Source organism: Melopsittacus undulatus, chromosome 5, assembly GCF_012275295.1.
Source record: "Melopsittacus undulatus isolate bMelUnd1 chromosome 5, bMelUnd1.mat.Z, whole genome shotgun sequence".
In the NCBI taxonomy this organism is placed as follows: domain Eukaryota; kingdom Metazoa; phylum Chordata; class Aves; order Psittaciformes; family Psittaculidae; genus Melopsittacus; species Melopsittacus undulatus.
The window spans coordinates 82391092-82418431 of NC_047531.1; the positions used below are offsets into that span (position 1 = coordinate 82391092).

Consider the following 27340-nt stretch of genomic DNA (forward strand, 5'->3'; position numbering starts at 1 on the left):
TCCGAGCCCCCCCTCGCCGGTGCCTGCAACGGGCAGCCCCGGCCCTCCCTTCCCCTCCTGCCGCACCGCCTCAACCGGGAGGAGCAGGAGGAGGAGGAGAGGAGGAAGAAGGAGGAGCCGCAGCTGCCGCAAGGGGCGGGGGAGCTCAGATGGCATCGATCGCTCCAGTGCATGCATCCACCCATCCACCCTCTCGGCGCTCGGCTTCCCTCGGCAGCTCCAGCCCTCCCCGTCCCCCGCCATTTCAGACCGGGACGGAAAGGAACGCGGAGCGGCCGCCGCGGCGGGGCGGGCAAGGGAGGTGCCGGCGTGCTCCGGCGGCAGCGCCAGGCAGGTACCGCCTGCCCCAGACCCCCCGAACCGGGACTGAACCGCCGCCTTTGCTTTCTTCCCCTTCTTTCCTTTCAGAGATGGGGTGGGGAGGGAGCGCTGCTGCTTCCCGCAGCCGGACACCCTCCGACTCCGCGTCCCCCTCCTTCCTCCCCTCAGAGGGGCCGGAACGCCGGCTGACCGGACGGGGGCCTCCTCAGGCCGCCCGTCCCGCTGCTGCCCGCGGGGTTGCTCCCTGCCCCGCTTCCCTCCGCCGGCATCCTCCGGAGCAGCCTCCGCCTGCCCCTCTGCCGTCCTTCCCCGCGGCGCGGGCGGTGGCTCGGCGGCCGCGGGAGGGGGCGGTGGGACAGGTGGCCAACGCCCTCCGGGAGCCCGACGGCTCCTGTCGAGTGACCCTCACCCTCCCCGTTCCTCACGGATCCATTCAGTTTATTCCTCCCAGCCTCGCCTCTTCTCCAGCCTCTATGCATGGGGCCGAGGCTTCGGGCCGCGCCGGAAAGTTTGCTCGGCCTGGCCCTGTCGCTGGGTGCGGGGAGCCGGGGCGGGGCGGGCAGCGGCACCCCGAGCCCCGCTGGAGGTGGGGGGTGTTCCGCCCCGGGGCCAGCCCAGGAAGGCAAATACATCGGAACCGTAACAGCTGGGGCGGAGAAGCCGTGTTCGGTTCGTGCCTGTCCCGTCAGAGCCGGTTGAGGTGAGCCTGGCCCGGCTGCTGTACGGAGCCGGGAGGGAAGCGGCGGCGAACAGCATCTTTGCCCTGAGACAAATAGTCTCTGACCTATTCTAGGGTTTAGTTGGGTCTCTTATCTCTTTGTAGTCGGTGCTTTTCAGCCTAGTCCCCACGCTATGTTTCTTATGTATGATTTTGTTTGAGAAACAGCATGCCCTCACAGCTTTTTGTCTTGTCTTTCAGGGAGGGAGTTGCTTTCCGGTAATAGTAAAGGAACGTGAAACTGAATGAGAACGCACCAACGGCATCCTCATTAGCTGCAGCCCGACTCTGCTTAATGTTGGTTTCTTTGTCATCAGGTCTGCTAAAAAATGACAGAATATAAACTTGTTGTCGTTGGAGCTGGTGGTGTAGGCAAGAGCGCCTTGACGATACAGCTAATTCAGAATCACTTTGTGGATGAATATGACCCTACAATAGAGGTAAACAATATCAGCTTGCACTCGTTTTGTGAAGAGAGGTTATCAGTTAAAATGCTGGTTTAGTACTTTTGGACAGTTACCATGAAAACATAGAACAAGGCTTTATGATAAAAAACACTCAAAGGTAATGATCAGCATCAGACCACCACTGGAGAGGAAATTGTGCTTCTTCATTTGGTTATGGAACAATTGCATTCAATTAAAGTATGGTGTTAATTGCTGTGTTTTGTTGGACAGTTTGGACACCTGCTTTTAGGATCTCTGTGACAAGGTTTTTGGCAAATTCACGTAAAAATGCATGGCGAAACTCTATGGCTTTGTATGCAACCCCTTTAATGTGAATATTTGTAGTTCTGAAATGTATGCATCCGGCTTTCGCAGCCTCTGTCATTAGGATCTGTTTCACACAGTGAAAATGTGTCCTGGAATGTTATGGTGAATGAAGCAGAATTTGGAGCCTGGTTTTGTTTACTTATTTATTTACTTTTAAATAGCCAGTGCCTGTTTCTGTACCTAGAAAAGACATAACTGCTGTAGTGGATGCTTTAAAATATATGGCACAGTTCCTCAAAATCTGAAATTGTATTTAAGCTTTAAAAGTTATGATATTTTAAAGGTATTTAATGAGCAGGCAAGTTCTGCCTTTTAAATATAAGGAAAATACTAGTGTTGCCTGAAGTCTCCTGTGTATTGTTGGATTTAATAACTTCAGACCATATAAAAGTAGAAATGACACTGTAAGTTACACAAGAATTTTATGTTCCCAGCACTGAAGCTCTGTAGCTTATGACTTCATTTATATGTTTATACAGTGAGGCACTTCCCAAGCTCACTTGAAGAAATCACAAGGATTTAAATCTTGGCTTAAAATGGTGACTTGGAAAATGGCTCTGTAGTCATTTTCAGGTAGGCACAAGCAAGAGGAGCCATTGGCCTGAGGTGGTAGGATGTCTTACTCCAGTGAAGTACAGGCTTCTGTGCCCCAAACAGAGACATGTTGGCTTGTGTTTACATTAATGTGCCTGTGTGTTGTGTTGTCCCTCTATCGCATGGCCAAGTAGCCTCATGTATGCTTGTAGAAGGTTTGACCTATGGAGAGAATAAGGGTGTGTGACTTGCCACTTTGAGGGCAGCTCTTGCAAGTAGAAAGATGTGAAATTGTAACTACAGTCACCCAAAACACACTTGACAAACAGAAAACGCAAAACTCAGAGAGGAAGAAGCAAAATGGGATTTTACTTTTTCCTGCAAAGGGAACTTTGGAGGATTTGGTCTTTAATACTTGTCATAATTATCTGGGTTTCTTTGAGGTTGGAGGTGTGTTTATGCATTAAAAAAGTACTGTGAAAGTTCTGTGTTCTGAGTTGTCATATGAAGCCAGAACTGTGTAAACAAGGAGTGCAAAACCTTAAATAGCAGTATTTTTAAATCACTTGAGGGATTTTGATAATCAACAAGCTTAATATTTTGAGGAATGCCAACTATGTTTTAATGCAGATTTATAAGATGATAAATGCAGTTCCTCATAGAAAGAACCCCAAATCCCAGAACTGTCTTTTACTTTGTAGTGTGCAGGATGACTGTAACACTGTGGTGTGGTCCAGAGTCAGAAACCTTTACCAGCATCCACAACTTGTTGCATGCAACAGTATTAATCTTCTGCAACTCTTACAAGTTCTTGTCTGAGTACTAGTTAACATTTTTGTCTTCTAAGTTCTGAGACCTTGAGGATGGAGGCTTTATCTTCCTACTTATGTGATAAATCTCCTTGTGTTCAGTCACAGTGCTATGATCTGGTAGGTAAGCTTGTAGGGAAGAAAGAATTCAGTTAAAAGAGTGATCTGTGATTTGGAGTGGCAAACGTTGCAGAGAGTGGGCTTATAAATTGGGCTTAAATGTTCAAGCCCTTGCTCGAGCAGAATCCTGTTAAGCTGAAGAGTTGCTTGGTTGTGCTTCCTGTATAGATGTGGTTGTGGTGGTAGGGGCTGATCAAAGAACAATAGCTGTAGAGCAGCTTTCATGCAGTATGAGGAAATAAGGCTAAAGTTGCTTTTACTGGTAAATAACAACAGTTAAGACAGTTCAGTAGTTTCTCACTTACTACTGTTTCTTTTATTGCTATACAGCTGTTGCCAAAATACTTATTTTCCCTGGCAGATAAACAATAAAGCTAAATATTTAGTGTTTGTTATATATGATGGATTCCACAGCTACACAGTTACTGAATAATTTTAAGTCTTTCCTGTGGTTAACCAAATAAAACTCAAGACTTCTAAAATTCTCATGTTGTGAAGACATGATGCAGTTTGAGAGGGAAAAATATAGTAGTTGTTTGATATCTGAGCATAGCAGATGATGGGGGAGCAGGGGGAGAAGTTAAAATCAGTGTATATTTGGGTGGCTACTGTTAGTCAAATGTATAAGCTTTATATGTGCTTCACGATTTCATATCTTACTTGAGGTAGATGTCTAAGCATAGATTTACAGCCATGTAATTTTTTAAGTGTTTTATTTAACTGTGTGTACATTGCCCTTGTAAATCTGCGTTTCTAATACACAGAACAGTTGGACTGGTGCCCTCTACTGGACGAGGCCTGTTAAATCTTATCACAATCTCACAAATTTAGAATTTTTTATTATTATTATTTTTTACAGCTTCAACATGTTTTAGTGCTAAATATGTGTCATCTTTTAAATGTTCTAGAGAAAGAACAGCTTTTCTAGTTGCCTGGCAGAGGATTGTCAATTGGATTAGCAAAATCCCATGGCTGATTTAGGAATACTGAAGTCTATGTTCTTAAATGACCTATGCACTTGCGAAACTTCTGCCAGTATTTAGTAATAGCTTATTCTTAGTAGCTGTGATATTTTAACATAAAATCACTGGTAAAGTGGATTTTTACAAAATAATGCCTACTGGCTTAGGTAGGATTTATTAAGCAGTGGGACATGTTTTAGATAAATTCCATATGTAGCATGTAGCTGAGACTCCTATCGCATTTTCTTATCAGTGCTTGGGAATAGATGGAATAATTACTTTTTTACTGTAATTCATGCTGGGTTTTAACGCTTCTGAAAAGCCAATAAAAGCAGGTTAAATGATTAATGAAATCAAAACATTTTTATGTAGATATGCTGAGTCAGTATACTGGGGAAAAACTGCAAATTCATATCTGGAGTCAAGTACTGCTTCTATATTAATGCTCTAGTTTACATTTTGGTTTTACTTAATAGCCTTATACTGGATGCTTCTTCATTGTTTCTTCATGGCATTTATCACTGCAAATCTCCCAATGTGCAGTAAAGCTACTGGATTTTTATAAGTTTTGAAATCTGTAGATTAGAAGGCTGGTGAGGATTTTTGTTGCTGGAAGGGAGTCTGGTCATTTGAGTTCTGCAATGATATCTTAAAGCAAAGGTACCGCAAGTACTGGAGCGGTGTAACTTTGTTACGTCCTACATTCTGTTGTGCAGGACTTTGAAGTTTTACAGTATGGTAGCTCTTAAATAAACAAATTTTATCTTGGCCATGTTTACACTGGTGCTCGTTATGATGGGATTGTCACTCCCAGTAGCCTGAGGTTTTAATGTGGTGCTTCAGTTTTCGTTCCTACAGTGACAAATGTGATCACAGATTTGATGTTTTGCAGGGGGAAAAAGAGGGGGACACAAAAAAGCAAAGTGTTTATTATTTTAGTAGGGAGTTTTATTTGGAAGGAAGTAATAAGCTTGACTTTTCTCTCCCATATCTTGTCTTTTCCTTCTGCCTCAAATCCCTTTTCTAGTTAGTGACAAAATTTTCTCACCAGAAGTGGGCAAAATGGCTATTATCACAAAGTGTTCCTTCTTTTTGTACTTGTACCAGCATAAAGCACAGCACATCTTTGCTGCTACTGCTAACATGCTAGGCATGCTAAAGCTAACAGTTCTAAGTTGCTAAGCTAAAGTAAAGCGATTTTCTTCTCTAAAAAATTATTTTCTTTAATGAAAATTACTTAAAGCCTTTGTTTAGAGCTCAGTTGCAGGGAGTTTCTTTTCCTTTGAAGTGCTAAGATGTAAAGGAATAATACAGGCTTTTCAAAAGCTGGTTTTCGTATTTTTAAAGTAGCAGTCAAATTGCAAGAGGAGAGAAGGAAAGGTTTGTAAATATGCTGAGTATGGTGATAGAAGCTAATACTTCACTGTGAACTGTGATAAAGTTAATGTAGGACATGGGGGATCTACTGTTGAATTTAAGTGAAATGGAAACGAAATGTGTCCTTTGTTGGTTTGGGTTTTTTTTTATTGTGTTAAGCAATGAGATAGAATATTAACCTTATTTTCAAACATTGGAACTTGTTTGTCTCGTCTATATCAATATTTAAAGGTAGCTTACAGGTTTCTGAAGTTACCTACTTCTTGAACTGAATTTGCGCTTCTGTGAAATAAATATATCCAAAACCATGTTGGAAGTAAACTCTTATCTTTAAGGTAAACAGTTAATATTGTTTTAGCTGATACCATTAAATATCATCCAGGCTGAAGATAAATGTGTTATTATAGAGTTTGTTTAGTTTAAGATACTGATTCTATACAATTATCTCCTGCTTGCTTTTTAGTGTGAGCACAACAGGAAAGAGCCCTTTGTAAAAATACAAATATATAGAAAGCACACAGGAGTAGGTGTACTGTGCCTTAAAATGGGTACAAAGGAAGGAAGGTCATTCTAAATATGTCTTGAAGTTGGCTAGAATTGCAGCTTTAATTCTTTAATTGTCTTCACAGTAGTTTAGGTTTACTTTGTATAGTGTTAAAAAGCACAGCAGCAATATTGCGTTAATATCCAGCTAAGGGATCTGAAAGGTAATACCAAGATTTTGTGTTTATACTTTTTATTTGTTGTAAGTGCTCTTAACTGAGAGTACTTCACAGTACTATTTGATGACCTGTTTTCAAAGCTGTTGACTCATCTTTATTTCAACTATACAGATGTTTATAGAAGTTATTGGAGAAAATAATGCTTATGTTCTTATCACTATAACTATGTACTCATAGCAACCTAGCACCAAAAAGAGCTGTAAATAGACATTAAGATCTAGTTGCTTAGTGATTTGTACAGATTTTAGTCACTTGGATCAGTTACCTGAAAGCTCTGAATTGATAGTATTGAAATAATTTGTTTCAGTATCTCTGAAGCAACCTGTCTGGGTTTTATGCAACTCTGTTAGTCTGTTGTGTCTAAAGAACTTGAACTTCAAATGTATCCAACTTTGGTAACTTAATAACAAATGTGACTTTACGCATCTGCCTAGGCGCACAAAACAGATTGCCTATCCCAAACACTGAAGGCTTTTTATGCTCCATTTCCATTTTAATGGCATAGATTTTTGGAGTTGTCTTACTTACGTATTTTTTCTGGTTTATTACTTTGGACATTGTTGGGGCACAATGCTTTTGTAACCATCTGTAGAATGAAAGTCAAGTTTTACTTAGGAAAAAAGAATTGGTAAATTGCTTAAATAAAAGTCAGTCCTTTTAAAATCAGGATTACTGGTTTCTTCAGTTTTTTGTCTTAACAGAGACAAAGGGGAGATGCTTTTGATCTGGATCAAATTTGTACTTTTTGTCTTTCTATGCAAAATAAGAACACTGCCCTTTTTCTGTGTGTGTATGTGCGTGAACTATTAGTTACTAAAGAACTGGAATACAGAAAGATCATGTCTTTCAGTGCTCTTTCCACTTCTGCATTTTACCGTATACATGTAAATTTGGGACACTATTTTCCTACTCATTTGACTGTCTGTAAGGTTGGATTTTAATTCTTATGTGTTTAATTGAGTTACAGGTGTTTGAAATTTTACTTGTTTGTTTAACCAAGCTGTATGTGTTTTTCTTTCCTTAGGATTCCTACCGGAAGCAAGTAGTAATTGATGGAGAAACTTGTCTCTTGGATATTCTTGATACAGCAGGTCAAGAAGAATACAGTGCAATGAGGGACCAATATATGAGAACAGGGGAAGGCTTCTTGTGTGTATTTGCTATAAACAATACAAAGTCTTTCGAAGATATTCACCATTATAGGTGTGTATATTGAAAGTTAATCAAATAACTCTTGTATTAAGTGGACAGGTTGCTTGCTCTTCCACTGGATAATAGAATGGTTTCTTATGACATGGCATCTAAGGGGAAACTTGCAAATTAGTGAATTATTTTGGATTTGTAGGTCTGGAATTTTGGGTAATCTGAAAATCTGCTGCCTCATTTGCAAGTTAGGCAGAAAAAATATCTGAAAGTTATTCTAGTATAAACTAATGTGACTTAGTGTTTCTGCCTATTCATAGTGGAGACTTACCTAAAGGTAGGCTCTGCCCATTCCACAGGTAAAATTGTGTGCTCTGATGGCAAAACTGATCCAGTTGAAATTGTACAGACAGTAATGTCAATTGCTAGCTTTTGTTCTGGGAGTGGAGCAGAAATACTGGTGGAATGTTAAAAGAGTAACGTGTGAGCCCTGACACCTAAGAAGAGCAGACACACAAAATCAGGGCCCCAGAATGACTGCTAAAACCAACCTGTTCTTAGTTTCTTCATACACACTCTTATCTTAATAATTAGTTAAAAATTTCAACTCATGCTTTCATTGTCAGCTACACTAATATAGAAAAAGAAGCAGTTCTTGGTGATTACTGTACCAACTCATTCATAAATCAGTAGCTTACTATTATACTGAATTCTCCTTGTGTATTAGAAGGCAATGCAAATCCCACTGATGATTGTTGAGTTTGGCAGCATTCATTTAAGATCAGTTCCAAACACATAATGCTAAGCTATTCATAGTTAGGCATTTATAATGCTGTCAGATCCATGTCACCGTATGCTGGAGGAGTGTTCTGCTATCACCATTATCCACAAACCTCACATCTACTTACAAGCCAAAATTACACATTTTTGTTACAAGTAGAAGTTACAGTTTCACATTTAAACTGGGATACCATGGTAGTTCAGGGTAATCAAAGTCAGCAGGTGCAACTGCCCTGATATCATAGTTCCATTTTCTCCTGTATGGCAGCAAGTCAGTTCATTTGATTGCACAGTGTGCTGATGTGAGTAGTTAAAACAGGTAAATGCCTACCTACAAAAGTAGTTTACTGCTGGCTTATCTCCCTGGAGCAGCTGTGGGATCAGGGGAGGACTGTTGCAAATGAGAGGGGCAAAATTCCTGCATACTAACCCAGAGAGAGAGGAGTGTTAAGAATATGGGCACCTTCTTTGAGGACTGTTTCTTTTTTATATTTAAGTTGAGCTAGCCGGATTATAAGAGCACAGCGGGGGCAACAAAATTCTGTTGCTCTCAGAAAAACCATAACCTTATTTTCATTATGTCACCAGGTTATTACAAATGGTTTCCCTCTGGTTGTAGAGGAAGAAGGGAAAAAATAAGGTAGATGCTAATGTAAAAGGAAGGAGCACAGAGGTTTTCATGTGGAATTTTCATTGTTTAAAGTCAGTTGCTGTTTTGTGTAAGAAGTCCTTCCCAGTTAATTTCAAAGAATGTTGTGAGTCAAATGCTGGAGTTTCTACTGTGCATTCACACACCTGTGGATAGCCTTTCAGACTGAAGCTGAAGGCTTATGAATAACCAAAACGAGTGATTAATTAAGGAACATACTGCTAGATTATTTGGGAAGGCAAATATAATGAAATGAATGGTTTTTATTTGAGATTTTTGACAAGTACATCTAACTAGTGTTTCAAGATGTTTTCTAAACAGTGATTGCAGGGCTCTCTTGCCAGATCTCTCTTTGTACAGAACCAGGCTGGTGGTCTTCAGTGTTTAAAAATCCCTGTCTAAATGCAGAGTTTGTAATGCTATCTTTACTAATAAAACAAAAGACACACTATCCCCACCCCCTCCAAACCAAAACTGAGACAACAGGCATGGTGCTTTCATAAGTGTTTCATGCTGGCAAATAAATAGAGTATTCTGAGTACCGACTATGAGAGGTTACGGTAAGATTTATGTCAGAGCATCTTAGGCTTGTTCTGGCACTAACTGTTAAAAATATAAAATGTACAGAAGCTTGCAAAATATTCTCTTATCATCTTATTAAACCACTTGAGAGTGACAGGATTGGTCGGTTTATTTTTTGATGGCTTCTAACAGTGTATGTGTAGGAAACTAACCTAAAGAGTGATGATTGAGTCTTTCATTGGTTTAAAATCATTAAAGACCTGTTAAATACAGTCTTTTCTTTTCTTTTTAGGGAACAAATAAAGAGAGTTAAAGACTCTGAAGATGTCCCAATGGTGCTAGTAGGAAACAAATGTGATTTGCCTTCCAGAACAGTAGATACAAAACAAGCTCAGGATTTAGCAAGAAGTTATGGAATTCCTTTCATTGAAACATCAGCAAAAACAAGACAGGTAAAGCTCAAAACTCACCAGAAACAAATGCAGATCTCTCATCTGAATTATTTATTTATAACTATTCTAGGCATTGATGCTTGCTTTGTCATACCAATAGATATATTTCTCCAGAATAGAAATCCCTGTAGTGTCTCTTCTTTCTGTGAATTCACTGCCAACTGGTACTTGTTTATTGATGATTTGCTTCAGCTGCGCAAACTTGAAGCAGGCGATCTGGCCTGCCACTACTCTCCATTGTCAGACAGTTGCAGTGTTCTTAATGTTCTGATAGGCTTTAATAGAATGAAAAACAATTGTACTGAGAGGTGAAATGCTGTTTTTTGCTCAGCAAGAGGATTAAGCAGACAAACAGCAAATTAGTTTATTTTGGTTTTAGTCTTTTCATTAATAACAAAAGGAATTTTTCTTTGAGGCATTGATTCAGTGTTAATGGGACATGCTTGATATCCCTTTTTATAGCTAAGCAATTGACCATAAGTCTTTTTTGAAATTACTGGATTAATTGCTTGTGTAAACTAATACTCTTCTAAGACTTTAGAGCTCCCTGTTGAATTATTGCACACAGCTGGTACAGGTGAAAGAGGCAGCTGTTAGGGTCCTTTCAGTGCTTCTTCCAAGGTTTAGGTGCAAATCTCTGCATTCAGGAGAAGACAAGCTCTACAGATAGAGATGAAACTGGTTCTGTACTTCTGAAAGAAAGTGTTCTTTTTGAAAAATGCTCATTGTGGGTTTTCTTTTAAGAGTAAAGAATTACTATTAGTACAAATTAGATCAGGCCTGAATGGCTGAATAACTCATACTCTCCACAATCAAAAGTTATGTACAAGTTATCAACCACAAGTTAGTTGTAGCAGGAGGTGGCAAGTAAGAGCAGAACACTGCAATTTGAGTAACGGGTCAGTGTAACTGCTAAATAGATTCAGATGCATCACTTAGCAGAATTTCCTCATATCCAAAAATAACTTGTCCTGTATATAAGAAATGAATATTTTATTATTGAAAATTTGCTACACCTGCTCAAATTTATGACAAGTTGAAACATAGACTAATTGGTAAAATTTTACAGAGGAATCAAAGGAATGCTAACTTTTGGCAATAGAAAAACTCTGTTAGGTAGGATTAAGAAAACTAACTGCACAAGCTTTAATGGCTGAGAATAAATTAGGCCACAAGAGAATGTAACATATAAGTGGACTGAATAAATACAGTGTTCTTGTTTGGAAAAGGTCCTGTATTTGATATTTCCTGTATTGGAAGGTGGCTGTCATTGTGAGGTTAGGATAAAAAAGGAGGAACTCTGAAATTACATTTGAGGTTTGAATCATAGAATAGTTTGGGTTTGAAGGATCTTCAAAGCTCACCTAGTCCAACCCCCCCCTGCAGTGAGCAGGGACATCTTCAACTAGATCAGATTGTCCAGAACCACGTCCAGCCTGCCCTTGGAATGTCTCCATGGATGACACATCCACCACCTCTCTGGGCAACCACTTCCAGTATTTTACCACCCTCATTGTAAAAAGTTCTGTACTTAAATCTAGATTTTATTCTGTTCAGCCCGTTTCATGCAGTATGAGGCTTTGCTGGGGAAACACTCCTTTTGCATAGCCACTTTTTAATACAAGTTTGATGCAATGATGTATTTTCAAGATTTCTTCTCCCCAGCTCCCTTGCAGTTTACTCTGACCAGCAGCCCCACCATGCCTAACCATTACTAGATCAACATGCTCAATCACCACTTCAGTTTTATAATCTTTATTTACACAAAGTAGTATCTGCTTTTCTATCTTTCAGACTTTTAAGAGGTCTGCTTAAGGAGGTTTGTACTTGTTTCAGAGTACAATAGATAAGTCATATATGAGCTGTCTATAATTTGACTGCTTTTATCTGAGACTTTTCTGTTGGCACCTCAAGAAATACAGTGTATCTGACTTCTGGCTTTTGTTTTTCAAAGCTGAGCTTTATATGCTATACATTTAAGGAGTCCCTAAAGGTGTCTCATGGACTTTAAAGATGCCTAATACGTTTTATTGAGAATGCTGGCTTCTAAAGGTTGGAACCACTGGATATGGTTGCTGATTCTTTCATAGCACTGTTCATAATGTGTTATGAAACTGCTTCATAAGATGCTGCATTATTAAAATATTTTTGAGAAGATGGAGGTGAATTGGAGGAAGAACCTGATCTTTAATTACAGCAAGATCACCTGTATTTGTATGTGTGTTTGTTTATACATATGCATTTACATATCATGATCTTTAAGTCACACTGTCATAAAAAGATTGTGCATATACATATACCTTCTTCCAAAGTAACCTTTTGAAGTAGGGGATTTAAACCATTTTGTGAGCTCCATGTGGCCTATAGACTATATTTCTACTGGTCAGAATTCAGTCCTTAGCTAAAAATAAGTAAAAATATTTGGTCCTTTCTGGTTATATTCAGAACTTCCAGGTATGAGCAGATGTACCTTGTGGTCTGGTAATATCTGGAGTCAGTAGAAGGTCTGACATGAATATTTAGAAGTAGGAACCTTCTTTTCCTTTCTTGTATGTACCTCCTACCACAGTGAAACAGCAGCAATAATGCCCTGTTGAAGGAGCCCCCACCATCCTTGCATTAGCTCTTCCTCAAGCCCCACTTCTGCTGGAGTTCAGACTGAATCAGAAGGGTTTCTGGGGAAGGAAATGAAAGGAATGAAGATGAAAATGGAAGGTTGTTCTTGATTGCAAAGCCACTTTTATTAAATGCAAGGCATGTGCATCACTTAAACTCGTCCTTTGCATCAGTGACACTTATTCTTTCACAATCCTTATGCAGAAGGATGTGATTTTTTGAAGTTTATTTTGGTAGCTGTTTTTGCTTTTTTCTGTTTGACATAAGCTTTAAATTAAAATTCTCCCCTATCCACATGAGCATATGGCTCCCAGTATTATCAATAGTATCAATGAGGGAGGCAAACCTGATTTATCCCTGCCAAGGCTGCATCCTGCATTCCTTACTGCCTTCCATTTGCCTGCAAGTTACACAAGGAAAAGCTGTAAGGCTGTACCCCAAATGTGGTTTGACTGTAGAATTTTGTTTTCCTTGGAACGTTTTGACTGTCCTGCTAGAACTGAATTCAGAGGCAAAGCAGAAAAATAGGCATTATTGTAAGCATTGTAAAGGATACCCCAAAGCATTAGGTCTCGTTGAGAATATATACTTAAACAGACTTTGAAGTGTTTAATGAAGTTGACCTAAATCATGAGGATGCTGTTAAAAAAGCATTATAGTTATTTCAGCTGTCTGATGTATAATAGGTTAGGCCCAAATTTGTGATGAAAGTAAGTTGAGAACCTTTGTCTGGTTCGAAGTAATCAGTTCAGTATTTACAGAACAGCATTCCTACATCTCATTGAGATTCATGAATAACTGATATCTTAAGACAGTTTGCTTGAACCTCCTTGCCAAGTTTTTAGGGATTTATTGTATCTGTTTAATGATATCATTCTGTGTTTTACTCCAAGCAATTTTTAATGTGGGTCATGTGTGGAAGTTCCACTTTAAAACTTTGTTTTCAATTAGTTAAAACTTTGTCAGACTTCACAAAGTGAGTTGGGTTTTTCTATGTTGCTAGTTTGTTTTAAGGTAAAACATTCCCAAATAAAGCTTAGTCCTTCCCAAGAACAAGGGCCCAAGAAAAAGAAATTACTCCAGGATGCTCAGGAAACAGACTTGTTACACACATGAGGTAGAGATAAATAGGTGCAGCAAAAAGAGGATACATGTGCACAATGAGTTAAATTGAGGCAGGACAGCTGTAATTCTGGCATTTCGTACCTTTGGAGAGATTAACTTTGTGATTTTGTGCAGTATTTAATATGAATTTACTGATGTATGTTTGGTATTTAACCACTGTCAGATGACACAATCAGCCTAACACCCCTTCACTCTCCGTATTAGTACAGGTTTTGCATGTGGCTGAGTTCTAGCAACTGTTATCAAACAGCCCTTTGAAGTATTAGATCTATTTTAGAAACAGCAAAAAATTACCCTTAACCTATAAGCTAAATGTTGGCTGAGCTAGTAGATTTTTGCAGTTTTGTATTCTCCAGTACTGACTAAGCTGACTCTACCATTACGAAGTTTTATGTTGGGAGTGCTCTTATGGAAGTGAATAGAAATCTTTTTGCTAACACTAAAAGCTAAATGAATAGCTTTTTACCTTATCTGTCTAACAATTGGTTTTAAGAGACCAACTCCTACAAAGTGTATAAAGGTGGACACAGAACACTTTTGAGATGTCAAAGCTAACTTTCATTAGTTTCCTTTAAACACTATTTACAGAGCAGAACATGTGAAAATTCCTGTTTGTGTTTGAAGTAGTCTTTCTTTGCACATAGCCAAACATTCAATTTAAAATATGACTGTCTCCTAGGAGTCAAAAGCATCTTGAAAACATTGCCTTAGGGTCATGGGTTCTTGGGCCTGTTTAGATTTTGAAGTTTTTAATATCTGCCAAAGGGTATTTTGCTTCCAGTTCTGATAGCTGATAGAACTGGTTAATTATATTTTAGAGATATGGTCCATACTAATTTAAGGAAAAAATACTGAAGAATTTTAAAAGAAATTGGTATTTAAATTGCTTCTTAAGTTTATAAGACAGGTACCTGGATCTTTAAAATGTCACCTTGTACTAATAATATTAGCAAATGTGTCTCTGTACAGATTTTCTTTCAGAATACCTTATTTCATAAGAGGATCCATAAGACTATTCTTGGTGGTGGCAGTGGTAGCAATTTCTTTTCTCTGTGTCTCTCCCTCTCTCTGCATTGCTAAAGCAAACTACATTTCAGTGGTGATGGGAAAGCTGGCAACAAACATTGACCAAAGAATTGTTATCTAATTATTCATGTGAAAGCTACATAATCAAATTCTGTGTTTCTACTGCAAAACAGCAGATTTACAAAAATGTTGATTCTTGTACATCCTGTGCTTTGGCACATAGCACCTTATCAGTGCTTACTGCTTCCTCCTTCCAGGAAAACATGAAAATATGAGTTTTACTTGGGTTTTGCTGGGTTTTTTAAATAGCTTTTTTCACATTTTGCAAACTCTCAGACCTGGAATGTAACTGATTGTCCTGCCCATACTTCACTACATCCTAACAGGACACATCAGTTATAACAAGGAAATACAGTCCAAGAAATAAATCTAATTAATCTTGAAGTTCAAGTGGCTGTAGTTCAGAAGAGCAGATAAGCAGCAGCAGCATTCTTAAGAATGAGTCTTCAACATTATAACCTATGGCATAGTTCATGCAAAATGACCCAACAACTGTGGCAGTAAATGTTACCTATTACTGTTAGGTGTATAAGATAAAGATAGGTTGGAAAGATAAAGTATGGAAAATCTGCCAAATAGAAGCCCAGATTGTGCACTGGGTGGTAATAATGTTTGGGGGCTTAAATGGTTGTACTGTTTTCCACAATCATCAGTCTGTTCTGGTTTTATTTTCAAGTGATGAGTTTGTATTAAATTAACAGCCCTGTTCATCTGGCTGAGGAGACGATGAGCTTGACAGTAAGGCAGATTTCCTCTCCCCTTTAAAAGCTGCAGCTAAACATATTGTATCTGGTTATAAGAACATCCCCACAGATTTGTCTAAATTTTTAAGTTAACGTACAGACATAGTCAATGTAAAATAATTTAAAGCTGCTGCTGTACCTCTTTATCTTAAACTTCTCTTTGCTTAAACTTCAGTCTTCATACTCCTTTGAATGCTTATGGATCATCATATACAGGTGGCCTAAGCACAGAGCTGCAGAAAGGTAGGGTGTGAGACCAGAGAAGGAAAACACATAGCTTTCTGTCATACATGGAATACTTGAGCTCTCCTCAACCAGAGAAAAAAATGTGAACAAGAGAATTTCACAGGCTATTTGCGCTTAGTTCTTATTATGAGAGCCTCTTGTTTGCCTGAGGTGGGCCCAGAGAGAGCATATTAGGTGTGCCTTGAATGTTGATGTGACCCAGGCTCTTAAATGTGATAATAATAGTTTTTTCCGCATGGAAGACCAACATCCATAGTTATAAGAATAATTAAGTTTTGAAAGTTACCCTGAAATATACTTCAGGTACTTCTTAAAAGCACTTTGCCATAACTCAAATATCCCTTTTCCTAAGTTTAATAATACAAAGTAAATAGCTTTTAAATCAATATTGCCTAAAATTTAGTATTCTTGGATTTTATTTCTTTATAACCTCTTAGGAAATTGCCTGGTTAGACTTCTTTTATACTTTGTTAGTTTCTTCCCAGATTTTTTGCAAAGAAAGTACACCCTGCATAAAGAACAGAAGTGAGCTTACTTTCTTTGCCTGCCCAAACAGTAATAGGTTCTCACTTTGCCTAGGAAGTGAAAATAGGTGGTTAACTGTGTGTGTTTATAAGTAACCCCCAGTTAACAACCTAACAAGGTTTTGTGCTGCTAAATACATCCATGCCTACAAAAATGTGTGAAAAGATTCAGTAATACAAGCGTTTCAGTGCAGTGGAATTATGCAATGGAAGAACATAATCCTTACTCTTTTTTTGTCCAAGTGTTACCTTGCACAAAAAATAGGGGGGCTTGAAGCATAGATATTAATAGAAATTGGTAATCAAGAAATTCTTTGAGTGTTTCTCTTTTGCTTGCATTAAAAACAATTTATCAAGCACCAAATGTGCAAACCCAGCATTTTAAATATTTAAATAGGATCCATATATTTCTCTCAAGTAAAGCTCATAATTTCAGTGGTTTTGTTGTGTTTTTCCTTCCCCTGTGCCATGGGTGTCCCAGTATCTCATGATTGTTAATGAAGCAGTTTTTAAGGAGTTGTGTTTTACAATGCAGAGAGTGGAGGATGCTTTTTATACATTGGTACGAGAGATTCGGCTGTACAGAATGAAAAAAATCAGCAAAGAAGAAAAGACTCCAGGGTGCGTGAAAATTAAAAAATGCCTTATAATGTAACAGGGTAAGTTCTGTAATGTAACAGGGTAGGTTTTACAAATCACTTGCCAAATAAAAATGATCAACGGTATCTTGCAAATCAGACCTTTTATGGTTAATCAATGACATAAATTAAGATCTAAAGCCAATCAGATTTCAATATTGTAGTCCTGAATAATATTCCTAGCAAACACCCAAATATGGATTTACTTTGTTTCATGGGGTTTTGATAAATAGATGAAGAAGTCTTTCCTGCATATAAGTGCTCCATCTGTGAAACAGAGACCAAGTTCTGAGTGTGAAGAGGCTTAGTGTTTCATTACGGATGTATTGCAGAGACTGTTGAAGTGAATATTGATTGAATCTTCAAATTGATGAACTGAGGGAAGAAGGTTGTAATATTTATAGTCCTCAGGTGCAGAAACAGGAGGTTCCTAATCCAGCACAGCAGTACTTGGGTAGCAGCTGGCATACAGGATTTCTTCATTCCCAGGCTCTTCGTTATGCCATGCTGGTTTTGAAAAAAAATACCTTTTCCAGAAATACAGCAGAAAAGCAGCAGTGAATTAAAATCAGGAGGAAAAGAGGTAATGGAACAAGAAAAAAGGCAACAAAAAAGCATCAAAATCCCCAAATTCTCACAAAATGATCCACTGTAAGAAAAAAGGGAGGAGAAGGGGAAAGTAAAAGTTGTCATATGGAAGAAGTACTACTCTAAATCCCCTCCAGTGACTTGTGAATAAACCATCAGAGTAGCTCTTTGCGTATATTACTGTCCCATTAATTCTTTGCCCCTTACTGTACCAGTGCAGCAAGTGGGTTGTTGCTTCTTACATACATCTCCAGTAAGAGGATGACCTGGAATTTCTCATTCCCAGTAAAAGAAAAAACATTTTCCAGGGGAAGGAGGAGAAATTTTGTTTCATATCAATTTCTACTAAATCTGATCAGGTTTGTGTTCTCAGCTTTTAAGTGATGAGATAATTACTTTTCCAAGGTAATTCTTTAGATGTTTCCTTAAAAACATACATTTTGTGATACTTTTGTTTCAAAGGTTTCCTTTGCAGGAAACTGGAAGCTTTAGTTACCAACCTCCCCAGTCTCGAGTCCAAATATCAATAAGATTTATACCATCAGAATACCTTGGTTTATTATTTCCTAGTTGTCAAAAAGACAACTAACAGCAGCTTGGCAAGATTACTTTTGATGAGATCAGCATGAATTAAATTGCTAAAGCCTGCCTGCTGAAAACCAACTTTGCCATTTCTTGCTGTCTTACTAACGTAGCCAAATCTCAAAGTAGAATTTCTTTTGTGTACTGATACTTTAAAGATCCTGAATCTGCTTTTTCTCTTTGTGGACTTCCTTGGGAGAAGGAGAACAGGATGGTGGGAATTGTGGTTTTCATTATTCCAGTGGAAGCATCTTTTCAGATTTTAAGGGTTTTTTTTGATAGCTCAGTGAATACATGCTTGCTTTCTATCGGCTCCTTCTTTTTTCTTTCTGCCTATGTCCAAGTGAAGTACGTTTTTGGGGTTTTGGGTGGTTGTTGTTTTTTCACCCGATGGGGGAAGATTTTATCAACAGTGGATATTGTTGGGTTTTCGTTTGTTTTTTTCTCCATACCCTCTTTAGAAAATAGTCTTGGATATAAAACTGTAGAACTCCAGGAGTCTGCTCAGGGGAGGAGGCATTTGTTTTATTACTCAAGTGAATCCTGTGAAGTGTTGATAGTAATTTCAGCAACTTTGTATTTAAGAGGCTGAGATGGAGAAAGCATATTACAAAATTATTGTGGTACAGCTGTAGTTCTGTAGTGTTTCTAGTGGAATAAGAAATCTGGCATTTAAAACAGACTGGCTTGTATTGCTTTCAGTAAGAAGTCATTAATTCAGTCTGATGCATAGTAGATAGCTAAGGGGAGCAGCACTTGATGCGAGTTTTTCAGCTGAGGTTTTAGATGTCAAAAGTACCCATTATAGCACTTTGCAATAATAGAAAGCATTTATTTTCCTTTCTTGCTCTGGAAAATCAAATTGGATGGCTCACAGTGTTTTACTATCTCTTGGAATATTCAGTTTATCCTCTTGCTGCTTATGGGATGCCTTCTTAGTTATATTAATCTTGTACAAGGTAACTGCAAACTTTGACTACCCAGATTACCATTAATTGCTGATGCGTTCCAAGATATTCATTCCTGTGGCTGTTACACGGTAAAGAACAAAGTCCAGAATATCTTTTGTTCTATTTGTAATTTCTAACTAGCAAGAAGAAACTCCTAAAAGTAAAATCTTCAAAAGATCTCTTTCTTGAAAGTGTTAAGGTTTTTACATAAAATTTTACTATAACTAAAATTTCTCTAGGGCGTAAGTTAGACATCTAGATAATGTAATTCTGATAGAGCTGGGTTAATAGTAAAAAGTTGGAATTACAGAAGTTCTAGATTAGAATGTAAAAGTTTCTAGATTCCTTATGAAAACTGTAATGGTTTTTTCCATAGTACTAGAGGTGTATAAATACTTTGCTGATGACTGATACTTTTCTATGTGTATATGTTTTGTATATTGAAAGAAAAATATAAAACTGACTCTTCTCTACAATTTATAACTTGTTTACAGGTCTATATATGTCTAGTGGAAGGTTTTCCTGGCCATAGCAGGGGTTGGAAGTAGATGATCTTTAAGGTCCTTTCCAACCCAGACCATTCTGTGATTCTGTTTCTGGGGCTGGGGTGTTAAGGAACTCCTAATTCCTAAATGAATTTAGGGTTTCTTATTGATAGCTGGATTAATTGCAGAGTCTCATGCATGCTTGTAACCATGCAACCACATACCCAGATTTCTATATGGTTGTGGGACCATGTGGTGTTCCAAAGTTGTAGCCAGGAGCAGGCTGTTTCTGTGCAAACAGTTCTGATACTGCTGTTCCTGTTACCTTTTGTAGTTGCCCTTTGGAAAAACAAATGCCAGGAGCAAGCTCTGTCAATGCACCTTTATGGAGGCAGCGTGGTATAGTTCAAAGCGTGCACAGTGGCTTTTGAGTTTCTAATCCTGAGCCTGGATTTAAAGCACTCAGTCAGTATGTCCTACGCTTTTCAAAAGGCTTGCACACAATAACTCTACTGTTAGAGGGAAGAAGGTCAGCTGCATGAAGTCCCTTATTACTGAAAGAAGTAACTAGAAAGGTTCACCACCTTTGATCTTACAGTATTGATGCCTTTAGGGACCTTCTGTAAACACCATATCCACCACTTACATCTAACATTTAATGGACAGACTTAAAAGTGAAAGATCTTAGTTTATCTGGAGTTCTCCAATTCTAATTCACAAGTATTTTAAATGTAGTTTTGAATGTCATGTTATATTCATGACTTGAATTTATGAGGAATTATGGCAGAACCAAACTACTGAATACATAATTAATAATTTTAAAGGCTTGATCTTCAAAGGTATAAATGCAAGGACAAAAGCCAAGTCAATTCCCTCATAATTTGCAACAGGCTTTGTATTTAATAGATCATCACCTTACTGTGTAGAATAAAGATTTCAGGATTAATTGTGAATTCCTGTATTTAAAGGCCCATAATAGTATCTGGATATTACTTTGTACAAGTTATTTTCTCTGTAGTGAGGGTTGATCGTTTGAAGACTGAAATGGCAATTTTTGTTTAGCATGTCTCATTTGAAGACACCCCTGAAAGCCAACAACCATCCTCATAATGAGAATTTTTCCAACATATTAAAGACCAGTGTGAAATACTGAAAGGTAGTTTTGTAGGGAAATGTGAAGTCTTGTAAAAGAATATTGTCTTATTCTGTTCTTGTGATCTAATAATGAAACGTCTGCCTGTTGTGATTGATTTCTAATACTGTTTTCCTGAGATTAGAACTGCAGGAGATGCACTTTGAACCATCACTGCTTCTAGATAATTTCCCTACATGAGCATTGCTGAATATTCACTTGGTGCATTAATGCTGAAGTTATATACAAAATACACCAGCTGTCTGTAAAAGAGTATCAAGCATTTCTAATTCTCTGAAGATTCATGAGGGACATGACCTTTTCCAGAACTGAGGCTACTCTTCCATTAAGCATGCTACGTCAATTTTATAGTGATCAATAATATTTTACAATGTAGAAGAAACTATTTGCAAGTGGTTTTTGTATCTTGTGAGACCTTGCAGAAGTGCTGTTAGTGCTGGGAGATGTTCAATCAAAGCTGTTTGCAGCCCATCAGTTATGTGTAAATGTTTTATGAACTTGAATGTCAAGGTTTTAAATAAATGGAGGTTGTACTGGGAGCACTGCTTTATTAGTGAAGCTACTTAACACCTCACTATTTGGACTTTCCATATTTCATCACCATTTGGAGTTTCATTGAATTAGGTTTTTTTGGGGCTTTTTGTTGTGCTTTTTCAGAGTTCTCTTTCAGTTTTTTTATTGAAGTGGGCACACAGGAGGAAACAGTCTCAATTTTTGTTGGCAGCTTGAAGGTGATCTCTGTACCTGACAAGCTGCTGCCTGTCAGTTGTAGGGCTAAATTGCTAGACCCAGTTCCACAGTGATGCAGTTGTCTGCTGATTCATTAACATCATGCTACTGGTTTTGATCTATCTAAAAGATAATACGAGGGGTAAGGCAGTGAAGAATCAAGATAATTTTTTATTTTAATGATTTCATAACTGTCCATACTAAGACTATTAAATGTATAAGTTAACTGACAACATGGGTACTTGATTGGAATTTGGAACAGCCTGAAAGCTAAGCTATAAACTGTTTCATGTAAATAGGTTCTTACAGAGCATAACATGTAACATTGTACTTTGATAATGGCTCATATCAGGCTTTTAGATACGCTGGTCTCTTTTGGTCAGAGTTATTTTTGTCAGCTGTAATTACCCCACAAAAAAGAAAAACTACTCAATGTGAAACATTAGCTTTTGTGGCTGTTAGATGTCTGTTGTGCCTGTTGGAGCCGTGGAGATTTTAAGTGACTGTACATGATTCAACACCATAGATAATGTTCTGCATGTATTATAAGTTGAATATAATGATTTATCAAATAATAATTTTCATTGGAACATTGGACTGATTTGCATAAGTAATGATTTATAAAACTGTGCCTGAGAAATTACCTGAATATGGATACTAATCATAACTGTCTTTGGTACTGAATTCTTGCTACAGATATTTGTATTTACTTTTTAAAGCTGCCTATAGATTAAGGCATAAACAAAGATAGCTGATGCTTCACAACATTATTTTATGGTAATATAATTTAGATTATCTGTATGATTATGCATACATATAATCTAAATGTGTGGTACCTGTTCTTTTTTAGCTTGAGGTGAGACAACATGTGCCTTCTGAGATGGAGTACACTAAGTTCAGTTCCTTACCATAATAATAATGGAATTGGACCTATGTGGTGTCTGTGGTCAGGTCCCAAGCAGTGCATCACCCATAGGGTGCTGTAAACCCAGGTTGGGGAACAGCTGAGAAAGAGGCTGGTGTTGGCTGTTGCAGGCATCAACACAGTTCATTCAGGTTCTTGTTTCACAACTCAGGAGAGGAACAGCGTGTGGCCAGGATTCATTGCTCAAATGATGGCAGCCCACTCCCCACCACTGCTCTCCTGCAGGTCCCTCTGCCCATTCACAGCAATGCAGTCAGACTCCCCTTACATGACAGGAGACAACTACAGTTGTCCTTCCACCTGACTGTTTCTTCCAGCACGTCCATTCCCAAGAAGCAGGAATGCTGGAGAGGACTGTTGCCCTGGCAATTTCTGTAACCCACAGTCTACTCAAGGGAACATTTATAAAAGCCTCAGAAAGAAGACAGTATAACCTCTCCTGGCAGGCAGCATAGAAGATTGAATGGTTCACCTCATCAGGTCAGGTGAAAACAAGCAGATACAGTGTCAGTTTGTTAAGGTGATCTTAATGTGTCCATGTATGTGTCTTTTCAGGGTGTTGATGATGCCTTCTATACATTAGTTCGAGAAATCAGAAAACACAAAGAGAAGATGAGCAAAGATGGTAAAAAGAAGAAAAAGAAGACAAAGACAAAGTGTATAATTATGTAAATACAGTTTATCCTTATTCTTAAGAAGTACTTAAGTAATTTTTGTACATTACACTAAATTATTAGCATTTGGTTTAGCATTACTTTACTTTCTGCTTCATGATCCTGTTAGCTTTACCTGAATGCTTGTTTTAAATGACAGTGGAAACTTCATTCCTCTTAAAGTGCCAGTATTCTTTGACTGTTGGTTCTTGAACTAGCAATGCCTGTGAAACAAAAAACAAAACACAAAAAAAAACCACACACAAAAACCTGAGAACTGTCTTGGGACTCTTTGGTGCATGCACAGTTGCTAACTTCTTATTTTTCTTACTGATTGTGAACTTCTGTTCTGTGTGCAAACCAAACAATGAAATGATGCTCTACACATTCTGACATCCCCTTTTCATTTTTTTGGCATTTAAATCTGGTTGGGAAAAAGGACCAGTTAGCAAAAGAGACTTTTCATTTCAGCCTTTTATTTTAGACTGACTGCAATATAGAGAGACCAGAAGCCTTTATAGTCTTCCTGTAGATTTTGCTTCTAGGCGTCTAGTCTTGTAGCATTTCAGATCAACTTTAATGAATGTAAAGATAAAACTTTCACACAAAAAAAAGGTTTTTCACTGCAATTTGTCTCGGTCGCTCCTTAAATACTCTATTTTTTCTATAAAAAAAAGAAAAATTAAAAAAAGACAATAATGCACATCTGGCAGTGGAAAAAGTAAAAGTTTGAATTAGGTTGATTTGATATTGTTAATGCATTGCTTTAAGACTTTCACTAACTTTTTGTGTCTGAAGACCAAGGTGAAATCCTAGCTCTCCTGCGTGACAAATCTGCAAGTAGCTTTGTTCAGTAGGTACAGGATTTCACCCTTAGCATGTCTAGAAAATACTAGAAAGCCTTAACAGATAAGTTGATTCAAATTCTTAGGTTAATTCATACGTGGATCCAGAATTTACCATAAGAATTAAATCAGAACGAATCCTAAATTATATAGGGAGGTAAAACCACACTTTTTTTTCCCCCAATAGTGGCATTGCAAATTTTCAGATGCCCATTTTGTGCAAAATAGGGGAGGAATTTTAAATTCTCGTAACATCAAATGAGTGAATGGATGAGTTGAATTTAGCTGCTTCATGCAAATAATTTGGAAATCCACTATGCCATAAAAATGGTGTGGAATTTGCACAAACCGTCTGCATAAAACATGGTTTCCAGAGTCAATGTTGTTTGTGTACTGTTCGTGAAGTACTTGTTTTGTTGCACAGAATAAATGGTTGATGAGTGGCATTCCAGTGTCTAGACTGTCATGAAGCTATACCAAGATTTTAATGTTGTCTCTCTCTGTGATTTAAGTTCTCTTGTGATCACTCCCCCCCTTTTCTTTCTCTGATTGGAATTAATGCAGATTTTTTGCAGAAGCTTTCAGTTTTTGGTACTGCAGTAGTCTAGGTATTCTGGACTGAAGTAACAGCCAGTAGTAATTCCAGTGTTGCCAGCTCCTGTTGTCTTACTGTGTGTAAACGTTGCATTGTTTGGTTGGTTGGTAGGGCCTGGGTTCCTGAAGGTATGCTTCCTCATAGTACATAACTCAGCTGCAGGGTGAAAATGTGACTCTGGTGTACCCAGAAAAGTAAAACACAAGACATTGAAGTACGATAGTTCAGGACACTGGAAAGTTTGGAACAGAGAATAGCAGCATTGCCCTAACCTTGAAGTATACCTAAAGAATTCTGTGGAAATCTTACATAGTACAGTTTTCTTATACCTGTGTAACTTGGACCATTTATAAGATGTCAAAGGTGCAATTGCATGAGGAAAGTATTCTTTTGCTTCTAAAATACCACCCCCCCCATTACTCTTGTACATGGGGGGCTGCAAAACTGGCAGGACTGCTGCCTGTCTGGATTGCTGTGTGTTAATTTCAATGTGGCTGAGAAAAATAATGCCCTTCCCTGCCTGCACCCCTCATTCCCCATCCTCCACCAAATCCCAGGCTCCCTCCCCTCCTTTCAGCTTTGATGTGAAATATAGATTATTAAATAATATGAAAAACAGTAATATGAGAACCTAACATTACATCATAAGGACCAATAAGGAATAAGAAAAGATTCTTAATGTTGCAAAACATTTTATAGCTTCCAAGGTTAAAACGTTTTGAAGACAATTAGTTATTTGCACATTTTAGACACTCTTGATTATATATGAAGAACATAGCAAAAGTGGGTAGTATACCTTGAGTAAATGGAAGTAATCTTAAGTTTACTTCAAGATTTTTGGTAACTGAGTCACACTGCATGTAAAATTAGGGCTGGTCTAATATTCTTAGTTAATTAAAAACTGGAGAAATTTTAGCTGAAAAGTCTTAATCATGAAATGTGGATTTATACAGCTCTAATATAAAGCTATATCTATAATAGTTTTGTGTTGGGGTTTCTTAGTAAATATGATCTGTAGCTACCAATCTAATTAAATCAGTACAAACCCTATTTAGATTAGCCCTTATTTACTTCAAAAAATACACATCCTTGCCACTGTTGTGCAGTTTTGTCTTAATACTTTTGAGATTTGGTGAAGCATGTTGGATTGCAGCTTGCACAAGTCGATCTCATAATTATCCTGTCTTTCCCTATTTGAAATGCTTTCAAAGAACATACCTGGGTGCTGTCTGTTCTGATAGCAGCTACTAAATGAATATGTGAATTGCTTACCACGTTAATACATTAAAATTGCCATGTGTCAGGGAGTAACACCTTCTTACAGTAGCTTTATGTAACTCTGGTAAACAACTTTCTCATCAGTTGTCCTCAAAACCGGAATGTCATTATTTTGACCAGTCTCATTGTCCTAAAATGTTTTCTAACTTAAAGTTTCACCATATAGATTTTGTTACAGTAGCATGATCTCTGTAATGGGTAAATACTGACACACAATCTTCTGCTCCTGTCTACGCTCTCAAGCAATACAATTACCTTTGAAGACCATCAGACTGTAAACAAATCATTTTGTCTCAAGTTTACATAAAGCTACATAGATGGTAAATCTTTCCTAACATTTCTTTATTCCACTGTCTTGTGTTTTCATGTTGAAAATACTTCTGCTTTTTCCTCTTGAGTGCCAACTTCTTACTAGAATGACTTCTTAATGTAATATGTTTACCTGGAATGTATTTTAACTATTTTTGTATAGTGTAAACTGAAACATGCACATTTTGTACATTGTGCTTTATTTGATGTGGAACATATGCAGTGTGATCCAGTTTTTCCATCATTTGGTTGTGTGACCTAGGAATGTTGGTCATACCAGACGTTAAGTTAAAAAAAAAAGGAAAAAAAAGCAAAAAAAAAGACCACTGTTTGTTTTAAAATTTTTAATGTTTTTAGGAGTATGTGCTGTGAGGTGATCTGGAATTTGTCATTTTTTTGTCAAACTGTACTGCTCCTATTTATTGTAATGTAATAAAAAATAGTTATTGTGAATTCCTGTCCCAGTTTCCTTTTTCTCCCCAAGAACTTTAGCGCCTCACCTCGGCAATGGAGTACCCTCTGTACTGCATGTGTTTGGCAGTTCAGTTCTGTTCACTTCTCATCCTTCTCATTGCCTGTCGCAAAGTGCTTTATTGTGGCAGTCCATCTCCTCTGATCCATGCTGCTGCTGCATTCTGTGTTCTGCAAGGAGCAGAGCCTTGTTTTAGGTGAGGATGCACCTCTCACTGCTGTGTGCTGCTTGGGCTGTACCATCTACAGCCATGCCCCAGAACCCTTATTTCATTAGTCTAACAGCACACTTGAATTAGTCTACAAGTTTAAAATACTCTCAATACCTATCCTGTGTTTATTCGCAGGTGTACGTTTGTTTTCTTCTATCAGATGACTTTCATAAACTTACAGAAAATGTGAACAACATATTTTAGTACTGGTTTGTGTCTTACATGGGGAAAAAAAAGCCTGAAACTGCTTTGTTATGATTTGGCCCTTTGTTATGTGGATCATCTTCTGTCAGTTACTGAGAGGGGTAGGTTAAATTTGTTACATAGAGGTTTTCATTCCGAACAAGTTTAACTGCAACATACTGTAGAATTCAGTTGATGTGGAAGGGCTGCTCTTCACACCAATGTGGTGCTAGAAACAGCACACATGCTTCCTAAGAAGGTAGTGTGCTAACTGGCCAGCATTTTTCTTCATTCTATTCTAGAGCTCACACATGTGAAGGTTTGCTATTGCTAACAGTTCTACTAGAGCCATGACTTACCTATATTCCAAAGATTATTTCTGTTCTCCTTCCCGTGTCACTTAGTTCTTGGTGGGGGTAGAAACATCATCCAATCCTAGTACACACATAGTTATGGCCCAGGTTTGTGCTAGTTGAGCTAGTCAATGGCATTAGCTGTGGAGCAAACATCCACAAACTTCCA

General features: G+C 38.0%; 1 protein-coding gene across 3 annotated transcripts; it reads left to right on the forward strand.

Moving 5' to 3' along the window:
* Window positions 1–214: 214 nt before the first annotated feature.
* KRAS (KRAS proto-oncogene, GTPase) lies at window positions 215–26262 on the forward strand. 3 transcript variants are annotated; one of them, XM_034062773.1, is made up of 6 exons: window positions 237–334; window positions 1241–1258; window positions 1357–1479; window positions 7361–7539; window positions 9723–9882; window positions 22828–26262. In XM_034062773.1, the coding sequence occupies exons 3-6, from the start codon at window positions 1369–1371 to the stop codon at window positions 22942–22944; spliced, it is 567 nt and encodes a 188-aa protein (XP_033918664.1). In that variant the 5' UTR covers window positions 237–334; window positions 1241–1258; window positions 1357–1368; the 3' UTR covers window positions 22945–26262. The 3 variants fall into 3 exon arrangements, with proteins under 3 accessions (XP_033918663.1, XP_033918664.1, XP_033918662.1); XM_034062772.1 differs by lacking the exon at window positions 1241–1258 and having other exon boundaries at window positions 215–334; XM_034062771.1 differs by having other exon boundaries at window positions 1241–1479.
* Window positions 26263–27340: the final 1078 nt, after the last annotated feature.

Bases quoted from the DNA above. Each gene is read 5' to 3' on its own strand.
- KRAS (XM_034062772.1), top strand. From the start codon at position 1,369: ATGACAGAATATAAACTTGTTGTCGTTGGAGCTGGTGGTGTAGGCAAG. The intron at 1,480-7,360 runs GTAAACAATATC...TTCTTTCCTTAG, and splicing joins AATATGACCCTACAATAGAG to GATTCCTACCGGAAGCAAGT. The intron at 9,883-22,827 runs GTAAAGCTCAAA...GTGTCTTTTCAG, and splicing joins CATCAGCAAAAACAAGACAG to GGTGTTGATGATGCCTTCTA.